The sequence below is a fragment of the Ipomoea nil genome, unplaced genomic scaffold, assembly GCF_001879475.1.
Source record: "Ipomoea nil cultivar Tokyo-kokei standard unplaced genomic scaffold, Asagao_1.1 scaffold2541, whole genome shotgun sequence".
In the NCBI taxonomy this organism is placed as follows: Eukaryota; Viridiplantae; Streptophyta; class Magnoliopsida; order Solanales; family Convolvulaceae; genus Ipomoea; species Ipomoea nil.
The window spans coordinates 277501-298221 of NW_017618969.1; the positions used below are offsets into that span (position 1 = coordinate 277501).

Here is a 20721-nt window from a genome sequence, read left to right on the forward strand (position 1 = left end):
TTGTTTATGACAACATTAATGGGAACTGTCTCCTTTGAAATTTCAAAGGCAATCTTGTATCTGATGGAGTCATAGACATCATTGGTATCAACACCGAACTCCTGGCATTGTCACCCGTCATTATTTTAGCCTCAATAACATGCTCGGACAATATTGTAATGACCAATCTTGTACCATTACATAAACCCAATGAGTGATCCATATTGCGGAACAAAATTACCGATGATCCAACTTTCAAAGTTTATGCATGGTTTGGGATTTCATATGCACGCAACCCATTAAGAAACTCTAGAGTGTGGACTTCTCCTAAAATACCGCTAGCTGAGTCCAACTTACAAACATTATCACCGGTAAATATAGTGTTTTTTTTTTTTGCATGGTTTGGAATTCCAGATGCACACAACCCTTAATATAGTTTTTTTTTTCTTTTTTGAAGTAATGAATTGCTCCTAGCAGACTTTAACCGATATGTGATCCACAGTCCGAAATTCTATTACTGAGTATGTGTTCATATTAATTGATTCTTGACACCATAGCTGTTTATATACATGCTTCTATGTTTTCAAGCTGTTTAGCTAATTGATCCACAGAAAGTTTTCAAGTTGTGACAGGTGAATCTCAAGATGCGTACTGCCTACTGAGATGGAGTATGATGATTTATCTTCTTAATTATCTCGTGTATTTCAACATTTAACTTGATGTAAAATATTACTTTCTAGTTAAACTTTTACATCTAAGTTCCTACCATCTATTACTGGATCTGGAACGATCCTACTATCCACCTAAGCAATTTCATCAGGGAAAGCAAGAAATGAGCAGTAAAAAAATAACTTTATAGATTGCTTAGGGAAGAAAATGCAGTAACAAAAAAATAGAGATTGCTTATGATAGAAAATGCTGTAAAAAAAATTAAAAAAAAAAAAAAAAAAAAAAAAAAAAAAAAAAAAAAGATTACCTCTTGCTTTCCCTAATTTCAGGAACTTCATAAACCCTGACATCTCATACCCTTATTGCTCTCATCTTGTGTACAGGTTGGATTTCTTTGACAGGAACAAACATGGAAGGCATGATGCAATATTGTGGCTGCTACTGGAATGTGAAATGTGGCTGAGAGAGGTCTATGAAGGAAGCCTTTTATAGGCTGTTAAATATTCCATGCCTGCTCTTGAACAATTTTCAAGAACAGCCACAATATTGGAAATCAAAGCTTTTATTAAATGTTGTCTTTATTTGAATTTTTTTTTTTTTTTTTTGAATGCGTCTTTATTTGAATTTTAATTTTATTATCTCATTTATTTATAATCAAAATCATAGGATTTGAATTTTTATTTTTGCAGGTTAGTTTATAAATTTATGCTTGGGAAATGAATAGACATTTAATTAGCCGGCTATACTTGCATTGGTATTACAAAGCAATAAAAATTTATTGTACAAAGCAAAAATAATTTCGGCTAAGCCTCCTAGATAGAAAGTTAGAAACAACCCAATGTAAACAGCATTAAAATCACACCTATAATCTTCACTCCCAAAACGGAAGCAAGTTATTGCTTTTTTTTTTTTTTTGAAGGCTACTGGCTCTATTAGATTGTAGTATCTACTCAACCTATTGAAACACAAAGAGCCAGTAACACTTTCACTGAGGCTCAATCTCACAACCTTCTAAATGAAAGTCCAACTCGGGTACCATTAGACCACATAGTCCTGGTAGCAAGTTATTGCTTTATTATAGAGTTAGATTAGATTAGATTAGATGGTCCAAAATAAAATTTGTCTGCTCTTTCACACTTCCACCTAATGCAATCATTATGTCATGGACTCTACTAACAAGTACATTTTTAATACACTTTGTTGATTTTTTGAATATACATTATTTGAATACAAAAGATTCATTATTTGATAGTATACAAAATAATGAACCTTCAATATACAAATACTGTACATTCAATATATTAAAAACAAATATTTATTCATAATCCACAATATAATTTGCCCACCTAATATGAGCAACAAAATTTTACAAAATTCTTGACAAATTATGGATCTGTCATGCAAGATGGACCCTAGTCCAAAAATAAATCAACGGTATACTAAAATGAATTTGTATCAAAATCAGTGTTGCACCCGAAATAGAGGTCTGATTTAAACGACCAGGTACAACATCACATTTTACAAAGCTAACCCCTGTCCAGTGCCTGGCAGAGCTAAGGGGGCTTCAGGGTCAAGGGTTCGCTGGGACTCACAGCTGCCTTAGGTCGATGAACTTCCATTGACCGAGTGAAGTAACAGCAGGCATGCCATCATAGGCAAAAATCAAAAAGGCCGGAGAGCCTCCAGGACAAGGAGGCAGCGATCAACCATCCACTCTCGAGACACATCGAAATGTACCCGCCGTACTTAATAATAGAAGGATTTGGCAGAAATATGTAAAATTGGAGAACTCTGGACATCTTCAAGAAAAACAGCCAGGGTTTATTTCACACTTTAGAATTTTTGGCTTGCTCTCTTTCTGCACAAGATCAAGAGGTGGTTCGGCTACCTTTTTCGTCGTGTTTGCGCCTTGTGAGCGCGTTTGGATCCGCAAAGGCAATCGCCCAGATGTGCAATCGCCCGGGAGTTGAGACAATGAAATTTGACTAATCCCGCCTAGGTGCCAATTATTCGACGCCTAGGCGCTAGGCGCCGGCCAGCCGCCTAGCGTATCACCAAAATCGGTGATTTAGGCAGCTGACTAAGCCGCCTAGGCCTCCTAGGCACCAATCATTATGCGTTGGACCCGTGTCCAGCATGCTTGCTGGACACGGGTAACAGTGCCGTTAGGCACTGTTATCTCCTTTTTTTTTTTTTTTTTTTAAAAAAAAATTCAGACCGCTTCATTGTAAGAGTATATGTTCATAATTTTATTACTATATGTTAATAACTATACATTCATAACTCCATAACTGTACGTTCATAACTCTATAACTGTACATTCATAACTCCATAACTGTACATTCATAACTCCATAATTGTACATTCATAATTTTCGAAGCTCTATGTTCACAATTTTAGAGCTCTATGTTCATAATTTTATCACTATATGTTCATAATTGTAAGTTCATAATGTTAGAGCTCTTTGTTCGTAATTTGATCAATAACTGTACATTCATAATTCCATACTGTAGATTCATAATCTCATAACTGTAGATTCATAACTCCATAACTGTAGATTCATAACTCTATAACTGTACATTCATAACTCCATAACTGTACATTCATAATCTTCGAAGCTCTATATTCACAATTTTAAAGCTCCATGGTCATAATTTTATCACTATATATGTTCATAATTGTAAGTTCATAATGTTAGAGCTCTGTGTTCATAATTTCATAATTGCATAACTGTATATTCATAACGGCATAACTGTACATTCATAACGGCATAACTGTACATTCATAATCCAAAAAAAAAAAATAACTCCGTTAATGCCGTTAACGACAAAACGCGCGCGAATTTTTTTTTTTTTTTAACTAAATGACGCGTTTTTTTTTAAAACGACGTTGTTTTGGGCCCGTGTCCACAATTCAATGTGGACACGGGTCCAGGGCATAATTTGCCCCTAGGCACCAATTAGGCCGCCTAGTGGGCCGATTAGCTATTGTTCTTTTTTAAAAAAAAAAATGGGTTATTTCACTCAAAACGACATTGTTTTGAGCGAAATAACGCTAAATTGTTCAAACTTTATGTTTTTTATGTTAATATTTTAGTATTAACTATTGAAGTATTAAATAATTTATAATTACTAGTCTATTTATATATAAAAAAAAAATTAAAACATATTTTTTAAAATTAAAAAAATAAATTGGCGCCTAGGGAGGAACGCCTAGCGATTTTTTCAACCATAATTAAAATATAATAAGCCTGCACAAATGAGTAATCAAAAGACATCTCACCTACTTGTATTCCTGTACATTTCCCCCAAAAAAATCTTGGAGTTGAAATATAAATGAGTCCAAAAAGAGAAGTAGAAGATGAGTCATGTCTAAAAGCTACAAGCCCTAGACAATGAGACAATAATACATTTCTTGCCTCCCTGATTTGAAATAGCAGCAAGCAACATGCTTGCCCACTTGCTTCACTCCCTGCCCAAAACAATTTAAATCACTGTAGTGTATCAGAGAGTGTGCATTTTTATTAATTGATTAAAAAGATCTCTCACAACATGGATAGACAGATATACAGTAGATATATGATGAATTTCCATGCATCTTGAAACAGATAGAGAGGATTGAAAGTAGAAGGTAGAGCTAAAGTGAAAGCTTTGAGTAGGGAGTAGCCCTGTGGTTTGGAGACAACAATGTTGAATTGAAGTTGAAAGAGCATCAACCATGTTGACACAGAAAACTAGACATGGACCACAAGAAAAAGGTGGCCAAGACATGTTTTAACACAATTCAGACACCCATTTCTGGAGTCATGTGACAGTCACAAACATACTGCTCCTCACCTCATCTATTGATGCGCTCTGGGGACAGCCCGTCTTATAATCTTAATCAGCAAAGGACCGTAAGGAGGTAAATCAGTCTAAGTTGCTCATGACTGATCAGCTCAAACCAAGAAAACCAATAAACAACTCCCACACCTCATATGTCACGATGAGGATATAATATTTCTGAATGATCAAATAATAAGTCTGTACAGGAATATATATAGTAGCGAATAGTAAACCTAATACAAGACGAATACTAGTAACAATAGATAACAAATACTAATGATAATAGAGTCCTAATACTCCCCCTCAAGTACAAGGTGGACCAGCAACAACATTGAGCTTGCCACACAGAGTGGAGAAACGTGGACCGGGGAGAGCTTTAGTGAACACATCAGCCAGCTGATCCTTTGTAGAAATGAAACTAACTTGCAACTCCTTCTTTGCCACTTTGTCACGAACAAAGTGATAGTCAATTTCCACATGTTTCGTACGAGCATGGAACACCGGGTTGAAACAGAGATAGGTTGCACCCAGATTATCACACCAGAGAGTGGGAGGAGCTGACAACGGCAACCGAAGTTCATGCAACAGAGAAACCAACCAGGTGACCTCAGCAGACACGTCAGCCAGTGCCTTGTACTCAGCCTCTGTAGACGAACGAGCAACCGTATGTTGCTTCCGGCAAGACCAAGAAATCAGATTGCCACCAAGAAATACTGCAAAGCCGCTAGTAGACTTTCTGTCAGCCGGATCACCAGCCCAGTCCGAATCCGAAAAAGCATGAACCGCAACAAAGGAGGACGGGCGAATAAAAAGACCAAAATGCAAAGTTCCTTTAACGTACCGTAGAACACGTTTGAGCATTGCCCAATGCTCAGTAGTCGGAGAGTGCATATGCTGACAGACCCGATTCACAGCAAAAGATAAATCCGGGCGAGTGACAGTAAGATACTGCAGAGCCCCAGCAAGACTGCGATACTGCGTGGGATCGGCATAGGGAACCACAGATTCAGAAACGGGTCGAGTCACAGGCACCGGAGTAGCCAACGGTTTACAGTCCACCATACCTGCACGACTCAATATATCTCGCATGTATCGCTGTTGAGAAAGAAACAAACCACCATCACGGGAGACCGTCTCAATGCCCAGAAAAAAAGACGGAGCACCCATGTCACGAATCTTGAACTCCGAGGCTAAGTCAGTCAGAAGCCGAGTAACACGCGAAGCATCAGATCCCATAACAAGGATATCATCAACATATAGAAGCACATATAAAGATACAGAGTCACGAGTGTATATGAATAAAGAAACGTCAGTCTTGGAAGGTGAAAAACCAACCGACGCCAAGAAAGCATGTAACCTGTTAAACCATGCGCGAGGAGCCTGCTTAAGACCATAGAGCGACCTCTGTAATAAGCACACATCATCCGGCCGTGACGGGTCCTCATAGCCAGGCGGCTGTCGCATGTAGACTGTCTCGGCAAGAGTACCATTAAGAAAGGCGTTGTGAACATCCAACTGCCGAATTACCCAACCGCGAGAGACGGCCAAGGAGAGGAGAAGTCGCACGGTTGTGGGTTTTACAACGGGACTGAAAGTCTCAAAAAAATCCTGTCCTGCGACTTGATTGAACCCCTTAGCCACCAATCGAGCCTTGTGCCGCTCAATTGTGCCATCAGCCTTGCGCTTCGTCCTGAACACCCATTTGCACCCCACAACATTCATGCCAGGCGTGCGACTAACCAGACGCCAAGTGTGATTCTGAAGCAAGGCATTAAACTCAAGATCCATGGCCTCACGCCATTCCGGATACCGAACTTCCTGAGAATAACAAGTCGGCTCAGAGACAGTCATTAGTGCCACATGTTGCGCCGGTCCCAAAGAACGAGTTGCCATAACATGAGACCGAGGCGGAACCGGTTTCACCGTGCGGCGACATCGCTTGGACGCCTTAGGGGCACCCGGGACTGCCACATCCGGAGCCACGGCAGTCTCGGTGCGGGAATCAGAAGCAGCACCAGCAGCCCCGGAATCCGTGTCCATGTCCGGACGAGGATCCGGCCCAGCAGGGCAAACACCGGAGCTCGCGCCAACCTGAACGGCGCCAACACCCCACGGCTCAACCGGGCGAGAGCGAGAGACCTGAGAAGGTACAGAAGAAGCAAACGGAAAAAACGGTTTCATCAAACCGCACATGGCGGCAAATGAATACCTTGTTAGTAGCAAGATCAAAACAACGATAGCCACGAAACGAAGGCGGATAACCAAGAAACACACACGGAGAAGACCGATACTGTAACTTGTTACGATTATACGGGCGCAACAGAGGATAACAGAGACAGCCAAACACACGCAAGAAAGAATACGAAGGACTAGAGCGATGCAAACGATAATGAGGACTATCATTATCCAAAACGCGAGTTGGCATCTTATTAATGAGATAGACCGCAGTCTCAAAGGCATAATCCCAATATCGTTGTGGAACCGAAGCCTGGGCCAAGAGGGCCAAACCCGTTTCCACAACGTGACGATGCCGACGCTCAACTCTACCATTCTGCTCATGGGTATAGGCACAAGATTGCCTATGATTAATGCCCAAAGAGACAAAAGTACGGTGCAACCGTTTATACTCTCCCCCTAAATCGGATTGAATAGAGACAATCTTACGACCATATGAACGCTCAACTAGTGACCGAAACTGCTCGAAGATAGCATACACATCAGTTTTCAAACGCATAGGATAAAACCATACATAGCGTGTGTAGTCATCAACAAACAAAACAAAATAACGAAAGCCATTGACAGAAAGAAAAGGCGCTGGGCCCCAAATATCAGTATATATAAGCTCTAAAACATGCGACGTAGTAGTATTGACACGAGGCAAGGGAAACCGTGAGGATTTCCCAAGCATACAAGCACGACACAACTCCGAACTATCACTAAAACTAGACTGAATAGAACACGAATTTAATATCTGCCGCAAGACACGCGGATGAGGGTGACCCAACCGACCATGCCACACCTCAGAGGAGACACGAGAGGCCACAAACGCAGCGGGACTTGAACGAGAGACAGGCCAAGAATAGAGACCTCCCGAAGCCGGTCCTCTATACAGAACTTCCCTGGTTGAACGATCCTTCACAAAGAAACAATCAGGGTGAAACTCAAAAAAGACATTATTATCACGAGCAAACCGTTGCACAGACAATAAAGACGCAGAGAGCCCAGGAACATAAAGAACATCAGACAACCGAAACAGTGTTTTAGAAGCGGCTACCGAAGATGAACCAGTACTAACAATAGGTAAACACTTACCGTCACCAACCCGAAGATGATCCGGACCATTATAGGAGACCGCCGAGGACATCAAAGATGGATCCGGAGTGGCATGATTCGATGCACCAGTGTCAGGAAACCACTGCTGAGTATTAACCGAAGTCGTATCACCACCGGAATATGCAACGTGCGCCCGCGGCCCTGGGGCGCTATCATACCGGCGATAGCACGAAGCGGCCGAGTGACCTTCGCCGGAACAAATCTGGCACTGGACAGCCCCGGCGCCACTACGACCGCGACCTCGTCCTTTGCCGCGACCGCGGCTTCGGTTGCCGCTGCCACGCTGCTGCCCGCCCGAGCGACCTCCACCTCGCTGAGCCGCCATGGCGACCGGAGCAGCAGCAACGTCACCACCATCATCAGCACATATAAAAGCCTGCGAAACAAGAAAATCGGATAACTCGGGTAGAGACACCGGAGCACCCCTCGTTAGCGACGCCACCAAAGGGCGATATTCGGACCGCAAGCCCCGGAATATGTACATATTCTGATCTTCCAGCGTCACCGGGCGTCCGGCAAGTGCCAAGTCCTCAATAAGCACCTGAGCACGACCAAGATAATCCGGGATCGAAGCATCCCCCTGCTGCAATCCTTGCAACTCGCCCACCAACTGAAGGGCACGGGCCCGGGTCGTCGAACCGAGAACCTGCTCGATCGCCACCCACAAGTGCCGAGAAGAGGTTTTACCAATGGCGAGATGCATCATCTCGTCGGACAAGGACGAGATCAACAAGGAGAGCACGGCCTTATCTTTACGAAGCCATGCACTCCGAGCGGCGGACGACAAAGCCGACGAGGTCACGGCGGCAGCATCCCCCTCGGCAGGCGGTACAGTAAGGGCAGTAAACGGAGGGCACACGGACGTTCCATCGACAAAACCCAACAACCCTTGACCATCCAGGAACGGAAGAAGCTGAGTACGCCAGAATAAAAAATTGCGAGATGTCAACTTGATGGAAACGAAGTGATGAGCCGAAGAAAACGACACTCCGGACTGCAGGGGTGCCACAAGCGCGGCCTCAGAAACAGTCCGTTCAGAACTTCCAACAGAACCGCCATCAGAACCGAGGTGCGCCATAGAGAGAGAAAAAAAAAATAAAAAAAAAAATAATAAAACCTGACTCTGATACCAGATGAGGATATAATATTTCTGAATGATCAAATAATAAGTCTGTACAGGAATATATATAGTAGCGAATAGTAAACCTAATACAAGACGAATACTAGTAACAATAGATAACAAATACTAATGATAATAGAGTCCTAATAGTCACTACCCAAAGATGCGCTCTGGTTAGAGCCCACCTAATGATCCTAGCTGGTAAAGAAACACAATAAGGTAAATCAGTCTAAGTTACTCATAGCTGACCAACACAAATCAAAATGACCAATAGACCGCTCCCACAGAGAGTCGAACTTGAGCAGTTATCAAGCTAATTGTTTAACCAACTTTGTTAGGGGGTTCTGAACACAAGAATAGTAATTTTCTTCACATGTCAACATGGGGCAAAATACAACAGATTTTTCAAATGTACTGGTCTAGGCAACCTAATTTTCTTCACTAATACACCCCATTCAAAGGAGTTGTAACTCTTTTTCCCATCCTCCTTTTTTATTGTAATCCACATTCTTGCAATTCTTATGACTCACATCATTCACAGCAGATTACAAATTGCGCCCACACCGGTCACATACATTTACAGATGCAGCATGGGATTGCGTCATTGGCTTTTCTTTCTGCATCTTTGGTAGATCGAGCTCCAAAACGTCGTGCAATGCCTCTGAGCCTTGCCGAAGCTCATGGTCACTGCAAATAACACAGCCAGGTTAGGAGTCTAAATGCGGGATTGTATTAAAATGAAACATTTATTAGCATGTTTGGTTTCAGAACGTTTGGTTCATGAAACAAGTAGGGAATGGAATAGAGCGATGAAAGAGGAGTCATATTCAGATATTCTATGTGTTAAGAGTTCCAAATTGAAATATAGGAGAAAACATATGGCCTTATAAGGTCATGGGTTAGACTAGATAATTGATTGGATTTAATATTTTAGTGTGGTTTGGCCCATACGCATAGCCCAGATGAGCGACCTTAGCCCAACCTTAGAATATAACATTATGGAAGCAGGTAATATCAATGTTGCAGAAGGCTCCTAGCCGGTCGAGTAATTTGAGTATATTGTCTCCACTTTTCCCACTCAGGGTTGTGAGTTATGGCTGGAGGAATATAAAAGATGAATAATCGAACAGGCAAAAAATACCACTCGGCCAAGTTAGGCGCCGACTCAACCTAGTTGGGCGCCAACTAGGCGGAGTTAGGCGCCGGCTCAACCTAGTTGGGCGCCAACTAGGCGGAGTTAGGCGCCGACTCAACCTAGTTGGGCGCCAACTAGGCGGAGTTAGGCGCCCAACTCGGCGCCTAGTTGGCCAGTTAGTCGGCCAACCAACTAAAACCGCCTCGGACTGAAATTGCCTCGGCCTAGGGGCGCCTAGGCGGCCGCCTAGGCCGATTTTTACAACACTGGGTAATATTACAGCATACCTCATTGAAAGAGGGGGCGTCAAACGTATTATAGTATCATGAGTTGGCTTGGCAAGAATCCCTCTCTCCTTCAGCTTTAGGCATACGTCGTAAGCAGTCACGGGAAACAAGGCCTTGCTGTTCAGCTCTACCGCGTTGAACAACCCTCTTCCTCGAATTTCCTTTATGATTTCAGGAAACCGCTGCTGAATCTTCGTTAGCTGCTGCCTCAGCTGCTCTCCCATCTCAGCAGATCTGTCATCAATACGCATTGTATCATAGCACTCTTTCAACCAAAACAATTAGCTCTTCAATAAGTTCTTTATAATTCATTCAAAAGGGACTCAATATGCAAAGAATTTAATACCTCTCTGCAAGTCCTTCATCTCTTATCACGTCTAGAGACGCAATGCCAACAGCGCTGGCCAAAGGATTCCCCCCGAAAGTACTGTTATAGAGGATGAAGAAATGGATTAACTCAATTAAAACTCTCGTAGAGTGTTTTGGAAGAGTAAAATTGCAGGTTAATATAATTAAGAAAAAATAATAATAATTGATTACCTTCCATGCTCTCCGGGCTGAATACAAAGCATAACATCTTTGTCTGCTAGCACTGCACTTACAGGTAACACTCCACCACCCAACGCTTTTCCCAATATCTGCACACAACAAAACTTTGGAGTTCAGAAAACGCAAAGAATACTCAATCATGAGTGCGGTTCTGTGACATCAATTATTATTGATCAATGGATGTTTTAGAAGACGGTAATGAAGCATAACGAGGGTCTGTGGAAAAGTTAGTCCACATATGGGTTTTCGAATTTTTCAGAATCAAACAGAAGTGCTTACTATGACATCAGGGCGGACCCCTTCCCAATCACAGGCCAGCATTCTTCCAGATCGGGCTAGCCCACTTTGTATCTCATCAGCAATCATTAGAATATTAAATTTCGAGCAAAGATCTCTAACAGTTTTCAGATAGCCATCCGGGGGAATTATAACCTGGATGGAAAATATAAATTATATAAAAGCACATAATACATAATGGAAACCCCTTTCAAGCGGTTTCTCAAACAAAGATAGATGTTAATGGAATCTTTCTGCAATGGTGGTTGACATCGGGGAAGGGAGAAACAACTTATCATGTCAAATATTACTCCATATATTTTTTTTGGTCAGACCACGAGGTGTCCTGAGCAGGCCCTAACTGTAGGAGGCACCTTAAGCCCGTACCATACTCAGACTAATCCCCATTTGCACCGAGCCAGGCCAATTAAGGGACAAAGTGCTGGCCAGATTGATTTTTCCATACGAGAGGGGGTTCGAACTCCGACCTCTCTTAAGGGAGGAGAGTGGACAGCCACTCACGCCAACCAGGCTGGTTAATATTACTCCATATATAAGTACTTATCAAATGGTCGGTTTAGTAGAGGAATATGCTATACCCCTGCCTCTCCTTGGATGGGTTCAAACAAAAAACCAGCAATCCGATCGCCTTTCTCTGGAAACAACAAGAATTAAGGAATAAATAGGAACATCAATGTTTGCAGACAGCAAAGAATTCACAAGACTGGTTTCTATACCGGCACCAAGCTTACTGTTATAAATTAAACATAACTCTAAAGACACATATTTGCATAGTGCGTACCCTTAAATACCCTCTCGAGTGCAGCTGCATCACCAAAATCAACTTTAAGATTGCCGGGCAACAAGGGCCAAAATCCACGAGTTGCCTCGTTGTCACAGCTCATGGATATAGCAGCCAGTGTACGTCCATGGAAGCAACCACAACACGAGACAATTATAGCCTTCACATACCAAAGTTAAATCAACAACTTGATCACTCTAAAATATATGGATTAAAAGTTCAATGTGCAAACCAATCCCCCGGGAAAGATTCTCCGAGGAAACTAATTCTAATCTTGCTTCCTCAAACTTAAATTATACCCCTCTCCGAGAAACATGATATCCTTCTCAAGTGACCTTACTTTTCAACTTCTTCATAATCTTTGTATTTGTGGGGGTTTTCAAAAGCAAAAATAGCATAAAAGACTATTTCAATTTCAGAGAGTTAAGTATATCCTTTTCAAGAGAGCTATGCATGTTCACATAAAATAGTATTTAGAGGCAATTATATGTCAAAGAATCAGCCATTTTACTATCCTTTCTAACAAGCACCTTAGGAGAAACAAAGTGATTAATAGTGAATCCTGAAACTAAGCCTCCCTCCACCTCCACTTTACCAAATATAAACCAAAAGCTTGAAGAAGTTTTAATTCTAAGCATTAAAAATAATATATATATATATATATATATATATATATATATATATATATATATAATATAATATAAATTAATATGAACTAGCATAGGAAGACTAAATCCTTACCTCATCTTTCGGTATTCCTTTCTTAATGTATCCCCATTTCTTCGACAACTTCAAAGCTGTCTCGACTCCTTCTGCACCAGTATTCATTGGTAGTGCCATGTCATATCCAAACATGCTGGTAAGGCGTTCGGCAAATACTGGAAATTTGTCATTATAAAATGCTCTTGAACTAAGAGTGAGATTTTCAGCCTGTTCCACTAGTGCTTTCATGATCCTGGGATGACAATGCCCCTGCAAAAGTAAAAGATATTAACTTAAGACTCTTTCAACTTTTGAGCAATAAACAAAGTACGCTAAAAATCTTTCAACTTCTAATTTCACATTATAAGGGCAATCTTCTAATAGGATCTATAAACCGCATCCTCTGCCTCTCTTTTCCTTTTAACCTGATTGACAGCAGAATAAGCTGAGAGGAAGTCCAGATACACGTTCCCTTCTGGATCCCAGACAGATGATCCTTTTGCCCGAGAAAAAACAATGGGAATTGGATGGTAACTGCAATACAATCACAAATGCTTTGTTACTTTCTTTAAAACCATAAATCGTATCAAATTCTTTGTCACTTTCTTTAAAACCATAAATCGTGTTATATAACCGATTTTAAATGTATATCATGCCTTGATTTTGCACCATACTAGCTCATGGTTAACACAATCTAAAATTTAATTTATCACTTTATCCCATTATCTTTGGCAGCTAAGTTGATTATAAAATTTAAAAAAAAAAAAAAAAACTATAATGAACAAAAGAAAATTACAGAAAATAGTGGGACTTGCTAAAGCATAAATTCATTTCAAACACCCAAATTACTGAAGTTCAACTACACTATCCAGCCTGCAAATATCTACTCAAGACTGAACAAGTAAAGAAAAAATAAATAAAACAAACAAACAAATCAGAGACTAAAGTATGAAATAAACAATGAGATTCACAGTAAAGCTTAAAATTGGCAAATTGGAAACTATCAGTAAAATTAACCACACCCAGAAATGAAAAAGAAGCATAAATTACACACACACACACATATATATATATGGGTTTATGTATGTGAAGAAAGAAATAGTACTTGTGAGCACTGCACTCAGACTCCAAGCTAATGAGGTGTTGAGAAGAGGAAGCTGAATTTGGTTGAGGTTGGGCGCTACAGAAATTCCGAACGCTTCCTAATCTGCTCAAGACAGACTGCAAAGGCCTCCTTGTCGCCATGGTTATCAAGAAAGTAACAATCTTGAATCGCAGCAACTTTATTTCTTCTCTTCTTTATCTGTTCTTCTTCACATACGGAGTTGATGATGAGATTGTTATACGTGGGGAGCGGAGCTTGGTGACCAAGATACGCAACTCCCAAAATGGCTCTTTTTCCAAAGAAATTGAATTACTATGATTTTATGAATATTTAACGTTAAATTCGAATGTTTAGTATAATCTCTATATCTTTATATTTCTTTTCTTTATATATACAGGACGGAGCCAAAGGCCTCACCCCCACCCCACCCCATATGGCAAATTATATTATGCACCGAGCGTCTTTTTTTTTTAAATGAAAATAAACAGTGTTAGTTTTCGCCGTTTCGCACCCTTTTGCAAAAAGTAACTCTGTTATTCAGTGTCATTTTGTATACATTGCAGTTTCGGTTCAACACAACTACAGTTTCATTTCGATATAACTATAGTTTCATTCGATATTTATAGACTCAAATATGTGAAAGTGTTATTTAATTTTATTTTATATACACTATAGTTTCATTAAAACACAACTACATGATCATTTTGATATAATTACAGCTTCATTGTACAATATACACTCAAATATGTGAAATGTTATTCAGTTTCATTTTATATACACTGCAGTTTCATTTCACTATAACTACAGTATCATTTTGATATAACTGCAGTGTCGGTTTAGATATACTATAGTATCAGTTGGTGTTTAATACACCAAACAAGCGGACTCCGTTAACTCTAACGGCGGGCCGTTTCTTTACTTAAAGAAACGGCGCCGTTTTTGACCGCGGTGCACATGCACCGCGGTCTATAATATAACGACTGACCCCATATATAGTCTTTGTATGTATATATAGGGAAAATGACACTTTTTCCTCCTGAGTTATATACCTATAGCACTTTTCCCCCCTCAGTTATTGAAGTGGTTGTTTTTCCCCCTGAAATGTTAAATGGACATATTTACCCTTAAAATAAATATTTAAAATAAATATTTTATTTATTTTTCTTCTCCAACAAATTATGACCATAATTTGATTCAAACCAAACAAACACTATAGCAACCAAATCGAAATATTCCAATTACAATTTAGAATCGAAACCCGATATTTAAAGTTTACTAAATCGCGAACCGGAACGGACGGTTCATGTTCCGAACTGAAAAAATAAAATAAATTTATTGTTGAATTTAGACTATTTTAAAATAAAAAACAAAAATTTAAAATAAAGACGGTTCAAAATCGCGAACCGGATCTGGAACCCCCGGTTCACGGTTCAGCCGTTCAGGATCCAATTTGTTTGATTCATAATTTTAATAAATTGAAATCCAAATGTTGGGTTATAGATCTGAATCATAACCGAAAATTTTTAATTCGATTGCTTTAGTGTCCGGTGCAGTTCGAACCGAACCGTGGTCATCCCTACGTATACGCAATAATTTGTTGGAGAAGTAAAATAAATAAAATATTTACTTTAAGGGTAGAAATGTCATTTTAATATATCAGGGGAAAAAACCACCACTTTTATAATAATTGAGGGGGCTAATGTGCTTACCTAAATAATTGAGGGGGAAAAAGTGCTATAAGTATGTAACTCAGGGGGAAAAAGTGCCATTTTCCCGTATATATATATATATATATATATATATATATATATATATATATATATATATATATATATATATATATATATAGCACATGTTTTAATAATAGTATATAAAAACTATAAAATGTTAACAAGAAGTGAGTTAGATTAGGTAATAAAGCATATATTTAGCAATAGTGAGGCCAAAGATTTAAGTCTTGGCATTAATATAAATTTACAATTATTTTTACTCATTGCCCTATGACTTCAATAAAGTCACGTTTTTAATAATTTTTTTAAACACACACACACACACACACACACAGATATATATATATATATATATATATATATATATATATATATAACATTCTTTTATATTAATAATGAGATGTGTAATTTATAATGTGTTTTCTATTCAAATTATTTTATCAAATTAATTCGTCCATATATATGGGCATTTCAGACCCAAAAACATATCATAGTCTAAAATATTTTTAACTCATACTAACCCTAAAATGGGTATTCAAAATAGTGGAGATTATTCCATAATAAGTTATGGGTTTTACAAAATAAGGAGAGAAGAGCTAATCACTTACCTAAAACATCCAAATCTTAGCTATTTAGCTCGCCAAAATCCCCTTGTCAAAAATCCCTAATATTTTCAAACATCAATCTTAGGGCTCAAATGATAAACCCAACTCAAAGAGTGAAATATGGAGGTCAAACTCACCTAGAATACTCCAATAGCTTTGAGATCTAAGCTTGAAGAAGATGGAGATCAAAGCTTCAAGGTTTTTCCCTTCCTCTATCTCTCTAGCCAATATTCTTTTTTTCTTCTTTCAAATGAGATGGTCTTCCAATATAAAAGGGATTCCTTAAGCTTTAAGGATAAAGAGGGGTAATTTAGTAAATTCATCCAATATCAATTTTAATAACCTTTGACTTGTTGACCTATTTTAATAACATAGGTATATTTTTATTTCTAAGATAGTGGGTATTACAATCTCCCCACCTTAAAATAAGTTTCGTCCTCGAAACTTACATACCATCAAACTTGAAGAGTTTAGGATATCTATCCTTCATATCATCATCCTTTTCCATGTTGCTTTTCTTGGAGTATGATGTGAACATTGCACTTTAACAAATGGGATTACTCGGAACCGCAACACTTGTTCCTTCCGATCAATGATGCGAAGAGGTACTTTGTCATAAGTTAGGTTATCCCTGACTTGTAGTGGTTGATACTCTACCTACTCTTGAAATCCAAGACACAAGCTCGAAGCATATCCTCCGAGGTCAGAATAGTCATCTCGTTTGCCCATCTATTTGTGGATGAAATGCAGTGCTTAATTTTAATTCAGTCCCCATGGCTCGTTATAAGCTTCTCCAAAATTTTGACACAAATCTAGAGTACAGGTCAGATACTATACTAACAGGTACACCGTGAAACCTTACAACTTCATTCACATACAACTTAGCTAGGTCTTCTTAATGGGTAGAAAAATGTGCAACCTTAGTGAGTCGATCCACAATAACCCAAATTGTATTTTTCCCATAATGACTGTTTGGTAATTCACTCACAAAATCCATAGATATATGTTCCCAATTCCAATGAGGTATCTCTAAGGATTTCAATAATCCTGTAGGTCTTTGGTGTTCAACTTTAACGCACTTGTTGACATACCATGTATCTAACCACAAAGTCAGCAATATCCCACTTCATACCACTCCACCAGAAATTATTTCTCATATCTCTATACATTTTGGTAGCACCTTGATGTACCAAGAAGTAAGACTGATAGGCTTCCTTTAAAATATCATTCATTACCTCAACATCATTCGGAATGCATAGCCGGGACTTGAAATATAGGGATCCATCATCTTAAATAATGAACTCTTTTGGGTCACCCGCTTGATTTTTTTATTTTCCCGAATCTTAATCAACTTGGGCAACTTTAATGCGATCTAATAATACTGGTTTTGTAATCATAGTTGCCAATATCCCCCCTTGCTTATTTTGCAAAAAACCTCAACTTCTAAATCTTGAAAATCTTTCAACAATTGGGTTTGAGTAGTTACCACTATCACATTAACCGTGTGGAACTTACGACTTAGAGCACCGGCTACCATGTTAGCTTTACATGGATGATAATTAATAGTGAGGTTATATTCTTTTATTACCTCCAACCATCGTCATTGTCTCATGTTCATTTCCTTTTGGGTAAAGAGGTACTTCAAACTCTTGTGGTCCGTGAATATTTGACAAGATTTTCCATACAAATAGTGCCTCCATATTTTTAAAGAAAATACCACAGCTGTTAGTTCTAAGTCATGAGTGAGGTAATTAACTTCATGGGGCTTGAATTGTCGAGAGGCATAAGCTACCACCTTATCATTTTGCATCAACACACATCCTAATCCTCTTCTTGATGCAACACTATAAATAACAAATCCCCCTTCCCCGGATGGTAGGGCTAAGATAGGTGTACTAACCAATCTTTTCTTTAATTCTCAAAAGCACTTCTCACACTCCTCATCACATTCAAACTTTATACCTTTCCGAGTTAATCGAGTCAATGACATAGATATTAATGAGAAATCCTTCACAAATCTCATGTAATAACCTGCTAAACCTAGAAAACTCCTTACTTATGTAACATTAGTGGGTTTATGCCATTGTGTTATTGCTTCAACCTTAGTTGGGTTTAAAGAAATCCAGCCCCTAGAAATTACATGACCAAGAAAAGACATATCCTTAAGTCAAAATTCACATTCACTTAGCTTGGCATACAATTCCTTTTCCTTCAAGGTGTGCAAGAGGGTCCTCATATGTTGAGCATGCTCTTCCCCACCCTTTGAATATAGCAGAATGTCATCAATAAATACCACAACAAATTTGTCCAGAAATGACTTGAGGACCCTATTCATTAAATCCATAAAGAAAGTAGGAACATTAGGTAGCCCGAATGGCATCACCAAAAATTCATAATGGCCATACCAGGTCCTAAAAGTAGTCTTGGGTACATCACTAGCTTAAACCTTCAATTGATGGTACCCTAATTTCAAATCAATTTTTGAAATGTATTTAGCACCTTGAATTGGTCAAATAAATCATCTATGTGAGGTAGAGGATACTTGTTCTTGACAATAACTTTATTCAATTTCCAATAGTCAATACACAATCGCAAGCTACCATCCTTTTTCTTCACAAATAACACTAGTGCACCCCAAGAATTAATTTGATAAAATAATTTGAATAGAAAACACATTATAAATTACACATCTCATTATTAATATAAAAGAATGTTATATATATATATATATATATATATATATATATATATATATATATATATATATATATATATATATAATAAAGCAAATTCTAACCACAAAATAGTTGTAGTTTTTAAGGTGTTTTTGCAGGTATAACTAGAAAATAGAAGATGGGAGAGAAGGAAAAAAAAAAACAAAAAAACAAAAACAAAAACAAAAACATAATCTGAAAAAAAAAACAAAAAAAAAATAATAATAAATGTCATATTGACATGCCCGGCTAGGCACTATGGTGGATCCGCACACGACCAAATACAAGTCATATTTACATATGGTGGGATTCACTTTTCTGATAAAAATCAGCTCCTTCCAGAAGGATTTTTATTTTCCTCTCTTCACTCCTTCTCTTCTCCACATAAGCTTGCTAGCCTCAAAAGTCGTGCAAAAATCATGCCAAAAATACAGGTAGAGATGCTCTTAGCAAAAATCTTAATATTTGTGTTGCCACATAAGCATAGGTAAAAAATAAAAATAAAAAGATTATAATATAAGCCCTAATTTTACTTCACCCATTTTCTCTCTAGCGTATTCTTCATCTACTTCTCCCATGTTCTTCTTCTTCTTCTTTTCATTTCAGTGCTTCTTCTTCCTTTTGTTGTTGTTGTTACTAGTAATTAGTAAATTACCGTGCGATGTATAAATAAATTTTTTTTATTATATATTTAAATAATAAAATTAATGATAAAATTATAAACAATTCTAATATTTGAAAGTGTACACATATTTGAAAGTATAAGATTTGTATATTAGTGTTGAAATTGATTACTTACAAATTATATTAAGAAAAGTCTAAAACAAAAAATAGATGGAAGAGCATGGCTAACTGATATTATTTTAAGTAACAAAAATACACTATAATCAAATGAAGTGAAACTCTATATTTAATTACTATAGTAAGATTAAAGTACTAAATACAGGTTGGTAATATGGACGCAATATGTGTATGTTTATTTTCCTTTAAGTACCTATCGTAATATGTGTATGTTTAATTTCATATATGGGCAGAAACATTTATCATTAATTCCAATAAAAATGAGGTCGTTTTATTATGATTACTATGTCAATTAAGGAGTATATATTTTTCTTAATTAATATTATGCTAATTATGACGTTCACGTAATCTGAATAATTATGATAATTAAGGAGTATATATTATTCTTAATAAAATAATAATATGTGTATGTTTAATTTCGTTTAATTATGTCTGTAATGTGTATGTTTAATTTCTTTTAATTATGTTTGTAATTAGACCTAGCAATTCGTGTATACGGGTTCGTTAACGGGTCGACACGATAAGATTAAACACGGACACGACACGTTAAGGTTAGCGGGTTCAAATTTTTAACACGAACACAATTTGATAACCGGTTAAACAGGCTGACACGATAGACATGTTTAATTAACAGGTTTGTGTAAACGGGTTCGTGTAAACGGGTTTACACGTTAAGGCTAAACACTAACCCGTTTACACAATCCGTTAATGATCCCAGACACGTTAAGGCTAAACACTAACTCGTTATTTTCGTGTCGTGTTAACGAGTCGTGACCATAATTGCCAGGTCTATTTGTAATGTGTACCATTAATTTCCTTAATTGATTAGATAAAATCTATATTAAGGTAAGTATAAAAACAGTTTAATAAAAGCATAATGTGTGAATTAATTTATTAATTACCATAATTATTAAGATTTTATTCAAAAGTAAGCATTAGCATAATTTTATGTGTAATAATCTGCAAATTGGAACAATTTGCATAATTGTATGGACGTAATAATCTGTGAATTGGAATAATTATCATAATTTTTTTTAATCTCCTTTAAGTATGGACGTAATATGTGTATTATCAATTTCCATAACTGATT

At 38.0% G+C, this 20721-nt stretch overlaps 1 protein-coding gene and 1 long non-coding RNA gene across 3 annotated transcripts; one reads left to right on the forward strand and one right to left on the reverse strand.

The window, feature by feature from the left end:
- Nucleotides 1-962: 962 nt before the first annotated feature.
- Nucleotides 963-1442, forward strand: LOC109153805. Its single transcript, XR_002049601.1, has 2 exons — nucleotides 963-1116; nucleotides 1338-1442. It is a non-coding gene; the product is annotated as an uncharacterized LOC109153805 (long non-coding RNA).
- Nucleotides 1443-3971: 2529 nt separating this feature from the next.
- On the reverse strand, nucleotides 3972-14097 carry LOC109153811 (ornithine aminotransferase, mitochondrial). Of its 2 annotated transcripts, XM_019301674.1 has the most exons (11): nucleotides 13782-14097; nucleotides 13102-13210; nucleotides 12716-12946; nucleotides 11975-12134; nucleotides 11772-11827; nucleotides 11176-11328; nucleotides 10888-10985; nucleotides 10694-10774; nucleotides 10348-10581; nucleotides 9456-9612; nucleotides 3972-4119 (listed from the first exon to the last, which is right to left on the reverse strand). In XM_019301674.1, exons 1-10 carry the CDS (start codon nucleotides 13919-13921, stop codon nucleotides 9471-9473), a joined length of 1404 nt encoding a protein of 467 aa, XP_019157219.1. In that variant the 5' UTR covers nucleotides 13922-14097; the 3' UTR covers nucleotides 3972-4119; nucleotides 9456-9470. The 2 variants fall into 2 exon arrangements, with proteins under 2 accessions (XP_019157219.1, XP_019157218.1); XM_019301673.1 differs by lacking the exon at nucleotides 3972-4119 and having other exon boundaries at nucleotides 9143-9612.
- Between the last annotated feature and the right edge of the window lie 6624 nt (nucleotides 14098-20721).

Bases quoted from the DNA above. Each gene is read 5' to 3' on its own strand.
- LOC109153811 (XM_019301674.1), bottom strand. From the start codon at position 13,921: ATGGCGACAAGGAGGCCTTTGCAGTCTGTCTTGAGCAGATTAGGAAGC. The intron at 11,828-11,974 runs GTACGCACTATG...TGTTGTTTCCAG, and splicing joins ACTCGAGAGGGTATTTAAGG to AGAAAGGCGATCGGATTGCT. The intron at 11,329-11,771 runs GTATAGCATATT...TTTTCCATCCAG, and splicing joins CCATCCAAGGAGAGGCAGGG to GTTATAATTCCCCCGGATGG.